This window comes from Thermobia domestica, chromosome 3 (genome assembly GCF_964235325.1).
Source record: "Thermobia domestica chromosome 3, izTheDome1.hap1.1, whole genome shotgun sequence".
NCBI lineage: Eukaryota > Metazoa > Arthropoda > Insecta > Zygentoma > Lepismatidae > Thermobia > Thermobia domestica.
The window spans coordinates 314,061,586-314,074,325 of record NC_137456.1 but is presented as its reverse complement, the minus strand read 5'-3'; the positions used below and the strand labels follow the sequence as shown (position 1 = coordinate 314,074,325).

General features: G+C 35.8%; 1 protein-coding gene across 1 annotated transcript in view; it reads left to right on the top strand.

Moving 5' to 3' along the window:
• The window catches only part of cmb (combover), a gene marked incomplete in the record, with an annotated part of 274,174 nt that overhangs the window by 150,078 nt on the left and 111,356 nt on the right, over nucleotides 1-12,740 (top strand). The window contains 5 exon segments of the mRNA XM_081752595.1: nucleotides 1,879-2,124; nucleotides 3,869-4,100; nucleotides 7,355-7,511; nucleotides 10,307-10,433; nucleotides 12,483-12,599. Of these exon segments, the coding sequence (XP_081608721.1) occupies nucleotides 1,879-2,124; nucleotides 3,869-4,100; nucleotides 7,355-7,511; nucleotides 10,307-10,433; nucleotides 12,483-12,599 (879 nt within the window).

Genomic DNA, 12,740 nt, shown 5'->3' with positions numbered 1-12,740 from the left:
TTCCTCGTAGCCGCTGTAGAAGACCTGGAGAGTATACGATTATATGGCATTTTTGCTTTATTTTAACTTGTAGAATAGCGCTCTTTTGTCCATGGGCGCCATTTTTAGAACAACTTATATATATATATACACATTAGGATGGTCCTTAATTTTCGATTTCCGAATTTCTTTGCTCCCAACCCCTAAATTGGTTCCATGTCGGACCAAATTAATCTGTGAAAAAAATGGGCTCAATCGAAGAATATTTAACCGACCCCCAAGCGACCTAAACATCTGCATGCATTTACAATGTATAGTATATGGCCAAAGTTTGTAATAAACTCTTGTAACTTAAAAATGGCTGAGGGAAAGGAATCATATCTTGGAAAGAGGTTGTAGAAGTAGATCCATACCTGATACTGAGTAGTGACCGAGATGAGGCATATCTTTACGTTCACGATCTTGGATTCGGGCACAAAATTTTAAATAGAAATGACCTCGTATGATATATCATTTTGAGGTAGCTTTTGACGACAAATAGACGTCTGCCTTTATTTTCCACTTATTTCTGAACATGTAATAATTATCAACTATGGAAAATAAAAGCTCCGAAGTATTCTGTGAGTTTATATCTCTGTACGGGCTGCAGATTTATAAGATTGTTGAATAGTTTCCCTTATTTGAATTAAACCATAAAGTAAAGAAAGAAATGCACATGCCCATCTACTTAGAAAGAAGATATGAACTTTCAACGTGGGTTGAATACATTGAAAAACATTGTGGTGGTGAATGATGTTGCAGAGAGAGGTGTGAAACTGATACAAGAATACGTGAACATTTTAACAAAGGACGAAAAAGAGAAACAATACATATTGCAGATAGTCAGTGAACAGAAAAAAGTATCCAGATGCTACAAAAATTGGCTTAATGATGCAGTAGAATTTTGCTAGTTATCCACAGCCTTCAGCTTTCTTTTAATATCACTTTAAACATTCATTATATTATTTATATAATTTCATTTCATATAAATAATTTCAATATAGGCTGGTATGTATTTCGACGGGATGTAATTATATAACAACATATATAATTATTTCCTTGTTAAATGTATGTAATAGTTTATTAATATTTCAGTAACCTATAAAGAAAAAAACAATACTGAAAGATAATAAACTATTATTTCAAAGCTAAAAAGAATTAAATGACCAGAGATAAGTTGAAAATATAGGAAGATGTGTTTTTATAATGAAAGGTTACCCAAAAACGATGTCACAAAACATCATTTCCATTTAAAATTTTGGGTCCGAATACAAAATTGCGGACTTCAAAATGGCCGCCATCATGCTATTTGTCAAGGTCAGATGTGAATTACTTCCAATCCCTGTATCCAAGATTTGATCCCTTTCCCTTCAGCCGCTTTAAAGTAAGAAGGGTTTATTCCAGACTTCTCCTATATATTAACATATTGGATATGCATTCAAACTTTAGGTCGCTTGGGGGTCGGTTAAATATTCATCGATTGAGCCCATTTTTTTCATGGATAAATTGAGTCCAACATGGAACCAATTTAGGGTTGGGAGCAAAGAAATTCGGAAGAAAAAAAATTCGCCATGTAATTAAGGACCACCCTAATATATATATATATATATATATATATATATATATATATATATATATATATATATATATATATATAATTACCTGTACCATTAGCAATGAGTTTTTAAATTTAAAAGTTTAAACTCAATACAGTTCAGCCTGTTCGTATTATGTATCATGCTATTTATGTAATCTGCAAAGAGAAGGAACAGTATTAATGTTCCTTCTCCTTCCAGAGTACATTAATAGCAATACTAAAGTATGAAGGATTTTTGAATACTTTAACAATTTGGTTTACAGCACCCTGCAAGAAGCCAAACTAAAGCTTATGCAGTTACAAAATCTACTGGAGGCTGTGCAGACGTGTCAAAGACAGGGTCAAGTTGGCTCAGATCAGTATCGTCAACTGAAAGCGAAGGCGGACGATATTGAAAATGGAAGAGAGTGTGAAAGAAGGCAGCAGGAGATAGCACACCAGCGACATAGTTCAGTTGTTGAATCTCTTTCTAATTCTCGGGACAACGCAGCTGTGTCTAAACAACAAAGGTGAGTGTACTTATTAGCCCGTAAGTAGTGTGTGTGGGTATCTTGTAACAGTACTAGTTTCTTCAGTACATTTAACATATATTTTTATTAAATGGATAAAAGACAAGATTATATGAGTTATCTTACAATACACGGCACGTTACTATATTCCGTAGTTTAACGACTAAATACTCACCTATAGAACCGAATTGACGAATGAGTAAATATCAATTATACTTAGGCTGTATTACAGCTGAGGGTGACAGGAGAATCTGTCGAAAATGTTACGGTGAATATATATTAGAACGTATTACAATGTGAGTTGTAGTCCATATTTAGTTATGCTCGAAATTAATATTTTTCAATATAAGGATTTCTGATTATTAAAAGTGTGGAAAAGTCAAATCTTCGCTAGAGGGGATTGTGTAGACTAATTTTATACAATACATTTACATACTTGCAGAGGATATAGTGGGTAATTCATTCATGTTTAATGAAATGCAATTAAAAACAGTTTCAGACTGTAAAAAATATGTATTAGCTTCACCACTTACCCCAAAACAAAGTTTATATATATACGAGGGACGGTCAAAAAATTCCCGGAATGTTGTTCTAGTTTTGGCATTTGTAATGGAATCACAATGAATCTTAAACAGTATAGTCCTTACGTTGCTTAATTATGAATTTGACAAGTGTGAACAGGTCATAACAGACCGTGAATGAGTAGTGTAACTGAACGGAGAAGTTGACCAGTTGGCGCAATGTCGCAGTTCGAGCAACGTGTAAAGTACAAGTTAATGTGCAAATTGGAGAAATCTGCTTCAGAGGCTTTGATAACCTCAAAAACAGTTTAGTATCATTGGATTTTTGGCTCTTCCAAAAGCTAAAAATCGACCTCAAAGGTACCCGTTTCGCCACCGTAGAAGAGATCAAAACCAACGCGACGGCTGAACTTAGGAAGATACCAAAAGATGATTGTCGTCGGTGTTTTCAGCAATGGAAGGAGTGGCGGAGCAAGAGTGGTTCCGAAGGTGCCAACTTGGAAAGTAATTAAGTAAATGTGCACTTATATTGTGGTAATGAAGAGCTATAACAAATTCTTTAAACTTTGTTGGCTTTCCCTTGTATATAAATGTAACATTATGAATGATACTTGGTATCAGGACTGTTCTAATATTCCTGTTGAAAGTGAAATATTTTGTCCTATAGACACCACTTTAACTATGACACTCTCATGTGTGCCACAGTGAAATTCGGAACTAAGTTTGTGGAAGTTCAGAAAAAAAAAAAAGTAGATTTGATCTAAATGGAATAGCCAGACGCGAACTCTGGAATAGCTTACACAATCTGAACACCATGCTTGCTTTCGGTACACTAGGTTCCGGATTCAGTTCTCGGGAAAAGATTCAAGACTTTCGGGTTGTTCTAAAAATGGTAGGCCCAGCGTTGTGACGACAAGCGACAAGTTGTTTAAAGCGCACTGAATTGTGATGCAATGAAGTCATAAATAGTGATATAGAAAGTCAGTATAATAATCACGTCACATACAGTAAGCTTGTTTCTAGCCGCCCAAACCCCATGATTAGCAGCAGTGGTGCAGCTCATTATTTGCTGTTATTCAAAACTAATGAAATATTTAACATAGTAGTTTTTCAAATGGTTCCTTCCTTTTTGCGTGCAGAGATTGAAAGGAATTTTGCGTACTAGATATAAATAAAAGCAATAAAATGTACACACTAAAATCACAATTTTTCTACCTTGGCAGGGATAGGTCAAAGTCGCCACCTCCGGAGTTGACTTTAGAAGCTGTACAGGCAATGACTCGCGATCTTCAACAGCAAACAGTATCTTTGAAAGCAGAACGGGAAAGACTGAAAACAGCACAGCGACAGTTGAATAAACTTCAACAAGATTTCACTCTGAATCAATCGACTAGTGGATCTTCAGGAGTTAAAGAGAAGAATCGAAACACTGAAGCCATTGGTGGCGTTTTACAGGTAATTAGATTTATTCTATCGTAGTGATAAAAATGTGGTTACAGTTACGTGTTTTTCTATGTTTAAGTTAGTGAACGAAATCAGCTCTTCTGAAGTTTGTGGTTTTAGTGAAATAAAAGAGAGGTACAATAATGTATTTTGTGTATCTTATTTCTAATACAAATAATACATTATTTTATAGTACGTGCTGTTACGAGAATGGATTGGAAAGTTCGTGACTTGCCTACAAAATTAGAAAATATCTGGATAAGTGGTTTTATTTTTCCTCGTAATCCCCCTTGACCGAGATACATTTATGCCACCTCTCCGGTAACACTTTTCTACCACTTTAAAAAAATGATTCCTCGAACCCTGCCAAATATCCCAGTACATCACTTTTCACCTCTGCATCCGAAAAAAATCGTTGATCCCCCTCGAAAAAAAAAAAAAAAAAGCTTTTCCAGATTTCTAAATAAGTGAAAGTCCGAGGGGGTCAAATCTGGCGAATAAGGCGAGTATGGCAACAGTTCGAACCCATAGATGCAAGGCACGTGTGAACGCGCGCATTGTCCTGGTGAAACAATACGCGCACAAATTTCCGTCACTTCCGCTGACTTAGCGTCTTATAAACTCCCTACCTGAAACCATAAAAACCATCATTAACAATATTCTATAAAACTCTAATAGCACCCAAGATCGAATACTGCTCTCCCATATGGGCCATGACCGCACCTACACATCTCTCTAGACTTGAGTCTGTTCTCAATTTCTTTGTTGCAATAGTACGTTTTCGTGTTCCCGCACTTCGAATATTACCTAAGGAGGTAATTTTGCGATACCTTAATATTCAGACGCCGGTAGTACGCAGAAATAACTCTGATTTGAAGTTTCTTCATAAGATTGTAAATGGGAACCTAAGATCAGAAACCCTAATTCAACAACTATCCTTATATGTCCCTTCCCGCAAAACCCGGAATACCCACCTATTCTATCTTGCACGTCCTAGGTTGACAATTATACAGAGGTATCTTTTTCACCGAGTACCCAACTATTATAATAACCTAACAAGTGAGATGGATATTTTTTCGAGCTACCCGGTGTTTGAAAGAGCAATAAAACGCGTACTGGCTAAATAATATTACTTGTGCACTCTTTGTTAATACTATTGATGTTACTGTTGTTGTTTATTTTTTTAAAATTCTTTTTCTTTTTTCTTTTTTTTTTTTCCCGCTTGTTGACATTTCCCTGTGTAAAATGGCACAATTATGCTGTATCTGGGAATTTGTTCAATAAATTGTCTCAACAGCACTTACCATGAATCAGAAGAATTCCAGTGTGTAACTTCTCTGCATTGCTGTGGTAATAGAGCATTCTGTCCTCTTGCGTTGATAAATCAAATCACAGACCTCATCTCATTTGGCCGAATTTTCTGTGTTGGCAGTCATTTCAATTTGCTGCCACTCGCAGGTACTCAACTCCATACTAACGATTATACCTCTGTTGCAGGCACAGAATATGCTGCTTCTTCGCACCCACAGCTTCGTCGATGATGTTAGTTCCACGTTAAAACAGAAATATTTTCGTTCGCCTCGTATTTGTCGCGTGATTTGAAACGTCTTGTGCATAGGTTTTCGCCATTATCAACAAAATACTGTGTTTGTACGTTATTCAAATTTGGATGTTTTTGGGGGTACGGTGATTTAGTGGTTTCCCATTTCCTCCCACTTTCTCATTCCACCACTTCTTTCATATCAACCAGTTTCATTAATCATCCATCTCCTTTAGCCTACAAGGATAAACGTGAGACGTAAATTGAAAAGAAAAAAAAAAAAAAAAAGATTTTGATCCGTGATAAACCTCACGTACTGTTTGTATATTCTAAAGAATCCGATGTCGAGAGGTTGAATACGTCCAATGCATTTAGGGGTCAGGCCCGTAACCAGCAAAAACAAGACTGACGATCCAACCATATTATAGTTCATTTGCAAGCCTACCATGAAAATTTTTAAGGGGTCAGTAAAAAATTAGGTGGGACACTGCCCCCTTGCCCCTCGTGGATACGGGCCTGGGGGTATCAGTTTCTTGTGAAACTCAATATTATCCGGGACAGTGAAATGCATCAGTTTATCATCTTCGTTAAAAGACAGGATGCGATTCTCATGCGCATGTGGACAAATACTTTCTGAAGAAAAAACAAAATCATCCATGCACATATTTGCTGATTTTCTAGCAAGTGCCTTGATATTCGAAGGGATGTCAGGCATCTTTGCAGGGAATTGACGATCTTTGGCGATCTTTTCCTTACTCTCAAATATTCTGCATGCAAACACACTTTTCCTTCGGTCTTTATGCAAAGCAAAATTCTCCAAGCTCTAGTTTCAGAGGCATACCACTGAGATTTACAGAGTTTCTATGCGTGCTTTTTGCATGTCTGTTCTCAACTCACAATAGAGTTACTACAGCATGGTTAACACCAATGAGCTCCTGGCAAAATTTCAGTGCTATTTGATATGCCATATAATCCACTTTCTCTTTTACATTGTGAATCCAAATTCAAGGTGGCTGTTTTCAATATGGCGGCCATGATGTTCATATTCCCCAACATATAGCAGATCTTATCATGCATCTACTACTAAACACTTGACCTTTGTTTCTGTGGCCATTCAGTAATTCCTTAGCTTTCTGTGATGTCGAGCCCTACGGTCGGCCATATTTCTTCCGGCTCTCATGCTTCTCCATGTTGCCCTCAGCCGCTATAAATTTGCATATGTACATAGTTTCACACCCTCTTTCATATCTAATACATGCCGTTCGGCAACTCGAGTACCCCATTCGGACCCTTCCCTGGTGAGAGGGAGCCGTGGTAGCTCAGTGGTAGAACGTTCACCTGTGGTGCGAAGGGACTTGGCTCTATCCCAGATCATTTAGGTTTGTGGTTTACAGTATCGTGCCCATGAGTTTTTTTCGGGTTTCCAATTCCTCCCACATTCTCATTCCGTCATTCACTTTCATTATCCGTCCGTCTCCTTAGCCTACAGAGAATAAATTATGGGACATAAAACTAGAAATTTCACTTCATTTTTGTGCCCCCGTAATAGAACCATGTACATTGGATTTCTGTATGGAATTTTCTCAATGTTGAAGTCAGTTCGTGAATATTTTACTAATTATTTGGGGTCTTTTCCCTTATAGAAATGTCAATTTTAGTAAATAATTAGTAATAAGTAGTGTAATCTTCTATTTTTATTATTATTTTTTTCTTTCTTTTTTTTCAGATGGATGCTCCAAGTTGTCAGCAATTACTGTTGCAAGCAGAACTTCGTGCAAAACGAAAAGAATTAGAGGAATTAATGAGAAAAGATCAGGGCCAGACTTCCGCTATCAATCAAGATGTTTGTAGTGACATATCAGCGGATAAATCGGAAATTTTAGGTAAAATGTAGTGATATTTATTTATTTATTTATTTTTTATTTTTTTTTTTTTTTCAGCATTACGGCATGTGACAATTTTGCGGGTAGGCACATTTACAATTACAATTTCTTCTTTTGCGAGCCCAATACTTACTTACGTAGAATTTACCAGAGTCAGTGTATTCCTTCTAAGTGTAACAGAGCGAAGTCTAGCATTGTAAATTTTTTCAACCTGTGCCTCATTTCTGTGGCGGTTCATAAAATGTGCAAAGTAGTGCAGTAATCAGTTTATATGTTAAATTATAATATAATTAGTCTTCGTATCAAATGAAAATAGTTGTTCATAGCCAGTTGAGAAACTACGAGGGAGGATCAGAAACTAAGGTTACAAGGCCGATATTTCTGGAGTTTAGTCTATTATAGAGAAATGAGGAGTATGCAGTATTTTTAATACATGGAGTTGGCAACTGTGCAGAGTTTCAGGAACCCACCACTTATGGCGCTAGTTGTATGTAAACACAAATGACGACTTGTTTGGAAAATTTGTCTCGCAAACAAGGACGCTCAGTTATTCGATTTCTGTGGGTGAAATGTAACCGCGGCTCAAATTCACCAGCAGCTTGTAAAGGTTTTCGAAGAGACTTTAATGTCTCGTCAGCATGCCGCAGAATGGTGTCGAAATTTCCACGAAAATCTTCCTTCACGAAAACGCGCGCCCGCATACAGCCCAGAAGACCACCATGCTATTTAATGGTCTTTACTACAGCAAAGTTAAACTACCGCTAATTTTAGAGTTTTTCTGTAATATCTTCAAAACAAATAAAAATATTCGAAAAGCAGAAACGTAGTGAACTAGACAATACGATTTTGCATGTGATACTGTTATCACAACTCATCTATTTGCTTTTGATTTCCAACTGTAGATAGATTTAACATTTTTTACGGGTTCTGTAAATAGCGGCATATCAAAAGCAGATAGGGTGAATTGTGGTAAAGGTATCACATCCAAAATCGTATTGTCTAGTTCAGTACATTTCTGCTTTTCGAATATTTTTATTTGTGTTTTGAAGATATTTGAAGATATTTCTGCTTTTGATATGCCGCTATTTACATAACCCGTAAAAAATGTTAAATCTATCTACAGTTGGAAATCAAAAGCAAATAGATGAGTTGTGATAACAGTATCACATGCAAAATCGTATTGTCTAGTTCACTACGTTTCTGCTTTTCGAATATTTTTATTTGTTTTGAAGATATTACAGAGAAACTCTAAAATTAGTGATAGTTTAATTTCGCTGTAGTGGAGACCCTTAAGCAGTTTCGCTGAAACATCATCGAACAACCCCCTACAGCTCGGACCTCGCTCCAAGCAACTTTCACCTGTTTCTGCACTCGAAGGAGCATTTAAGAGGCCATAGCTTTGCTTTACATGATTAAGTGAAACACTTCGTAACAGCGTGTCAGAACACAGAAGAACAGGATTTTTACTAGGAGGGAATCTTCTGACTCATCCCAAGTACCTCAAGCGACATGTCGAAAAATAACCTAATGTATGTTCAATCTGTTGGCTGTATTGGTTGTATGAAATAATATATATATGTTTCACTTGCAGGCTTTGTAAATTTATTTTCTGATCATTCCTCGTAGCTTTTAGCGTTCTGTACGCTATAGGTTAAAATCACGCTTAATTAAAAGCTCATATTGTTTACATTTAACATATTTATAATGTTCGAGTTTGCCCATCAATTCCAGCAGTTAACTAAAAATGAACTCTGACCAAGGCAAACCCTTTATATTATTATTAATGATAATAATCTGTATAGTCAGATTTTATTTTTACTTTAAGTTACACATTTTTCCTTAATTTAACGTCTCACGACTATGCATGTTCTGAAGCCTTTAACAGTGCATTCAAGCAAACAGGAGACATATGGAGGAAGTTATTTTCCAGGTGTAGTGAAGTCTGTCGATATGAGTTTAATATTACTGTAATAATTGCCAGTTTATGTACTTGTATTTTACTATATTAGATCACTATTTCAATTCACCATGTGTCTGTTATCGTTTGAAGTTTTTAAATAAAATACACTCCAACATATATATATGTGTGCACTTTGGATGAAAACCTGGAGCCCGCACCTCCTAAGTCTGACTCTGGTGAAGAAAGCATAAAGTGCCACTGTATGTTAAAAGAAATATTCAGGTAAGACTCATAAATTTAATGGATTATTAAATATTGTTAACTTGGTATATCATTAATTATGTATTTATTTTTTATTTATTTATTGAGCTGAGCGAGCGAAGCGAGTGAAGCTCTTATACTCGGGTTAGCCGTTTGGTTGTCTGCGAACTCCTCCTAGACCGTTTGGCCGATCTCAACCAAACTTAGCACGCTGATAGAGTATGTCGTGCTGAGTGAGAACATAGGTCGAAATCAAAAATCCGATGTACCATCGAGGAATAATCACCGAAAAACGCTTCCATAGACTTAACATGGGGAAAAAGTTTTCACGTGATTTTTTTGTCAACAATTAAAATCTGCGCGTGATTTTCAAAAATTCCGACGAAGCCCTTTTATTTTTTTAGCGTAAAAATTTTCAATTTTAATCACAATTTAAAAACAAATTAACGATTTTTTAAACTTTTTTTAGCCGGAACAAAAGGTCAAGACGAAGAATTGTGCGATTGTTATGAAAAATACTGATTGTTTTAAAAAGTCACAATAAACTGATTACGTTGCTTAAGCTCGCTCAGCTCATTTCATTGCAATCGAGTATATCCATTGCATTCCTAGTATTTAACTTTATTTTCTATAGGTTATAGTCATATTACAGCTGATGGTACTACTACGAACGCTACTTGGGGTGGGTCAACGCAAGGAACTCTCGATGATTTAGGTGAACAGGACAATGATATTCAAGAACAAAGCGGAGGATACTCAACGTAAGTCACATGAGGAATATGGTTAAAATTTTTCTCCGTATTTTACCTTACTAAACATAGTGCATGCACTAGAGTAGCGTAGAGTATATGTATCATCAAAGGAACATTATTCGTTTCAGAACTCTTAAATCATTCAAAAATATAATTAGAAAGCACAATAATATACTGCTTAATCCAACTCGGATAGAAAATATTATTATTATTATTATTATTATTATTATTATTATTATTATTATTATTGGATCAAAATAAGGTGGTGTTGATTTACAAATTAGATGGCATGAATTCACTAGGTTGTTCAGTCGTCATCAGAATTCAAGATTTGTAAGGACCTGTAAAAGTAGAGTTGACATCCTATGTAGAAGAAAAAGGGAAAATATCACTGTCAGTTACTTAAAACGTGTAGATTTTTGTGTGTCCATAAAGTAATTTTTCCGTTTTTTTTAAAAAAAATATATAACTACAGTATTTTGCCTTTGTTCTAATAATGGGAATATAATTTTCCCTAAATTTTATTACTTGTATGTTCTATCGTGTTGTTGGAAACGTACTGTATTTTTTTCTTTTGGCTGTTAGCTTTTCCTGCTTTATTTATAAACTGATGTATCTTTTGTCTTTTGTTTACCTTTATTAGTTTAATTATAAGTGGCATTAAAACATATATATATATATATATACATATATACAAATGCAAGTCACTATATTTATGACTTAATAACTCTTGAACCATCCGACCGATGTCAGTCAAATTTTCAACATAGATTTGGTTCGGGCCCAGGAGTGATGTTATCATTTTACTTTAAAGGTACAACGTAGAGGAGGGGGGGTGATATATAAAAATAAATAAAACTTAATAACTCTTGAGATCGATCTCGATCAAATTTCCCACATAGATAAGGTTCGGACCTAGGATGGTTTTTAACATTTCACTTTGACAGTGCAATTTAGGAGAAGGGTGAAGATATTTAAAAATGATCGAAAGTGATTGGTATTAATGTCGAATCCATAGTTCAGTTTTCGGGGTCGCTGAGACGAAAAGTGACACTTCCGATACCGTTTAATCAACCCCCAAATCCAAATTCAATCCCCATTAGTACTTTGTGTTCAAAATGAAACGAATTCTTGCCCTTGCAACGAACGGGTGTTCTGCTAGTATTTAATAACACATTCTTGATATACCTGCTCATGGTGGTCGTGCTGGTTTAGTGATAGACTGCTCACCACTAGTGTGGGGGTCCCTGCTTGATTCTAGACCATATTAGGTAGCGTTACATAGCATCATGTTTTATAATTAACCATCCATCTCCTTTACTCTTCATTGAATACTTATGATGCCAGGAAAGAGGAAACCGTCAGTAACGAGATTCTCAACTCAATGTAATTATTATCCAGGAGATACCAAAATAAGGCCGTTGTAAATTAAATGAGTGGACTGGACCTATCGTAAAAACATTGTTATTCGAACATTTCATCGTTCGAGGGCCGCGGTGGCTCAGTGGTAGAGCGTTCACCTCTGGAGCTTGAAGTGACGGGTTCGATCCTAGCCCCCGCCAAGTGAACTTTGTGGTGGACAAACACCGTGTGCGTGGGTTTTCTCGGTGTTCTCCAGTTTCCTCCCACTTTTTTCATTCCACCATTTCATTCATTTCTCATTATCACCGTCTCCTTTAGCCTAACCGGCATAACCTTGGGACGTAAAACTCAAAGATTTCATTTCATCGTTCCTAACTAGTTGTATATTTTAAACATGACTTTTTATAATTATTTACTATAATGCTGTTAGTAAATAGTAACGTGCTAGATATAGGACTGACTTTTATTTTCTGTGCAAATTTTACTTTTAAGTTGACTTTCATGTCATTTATGTTTGTGAACACTTCTTTTTATCACGTCATCATTTTTTTTTTTTTTTTTTTTTAATCCATCTATAAATACGCTAGAACGCCACAATATTCACGAGATCTGCATTGAGAACACTTGCGTTAGATACAGTCAAAACAACAATATTAATAATATTATAAAATATTAATATAATTTAATTCCTTCCAGTGACGAAGGTCGAGATGAAGATGAGGAGGAATCATTTTCATTCGGGCCATCTGTTCAGTCAAGAACTAGTCAAGTTCAAGTCACGAACAACAGGAGCCAACAACAGTCAACACATAGGTAATGAACACTTGTGAATCCAGTGTAGAAGTATTTCTTTTCCTTTTAACTATTTACTAAAATTAATTTTTTTTTATTTGAACTATTTTCCTGTGTGACTCGCACATTCTTAATGTAATGCGGTGACTGTTGTTTCAACAG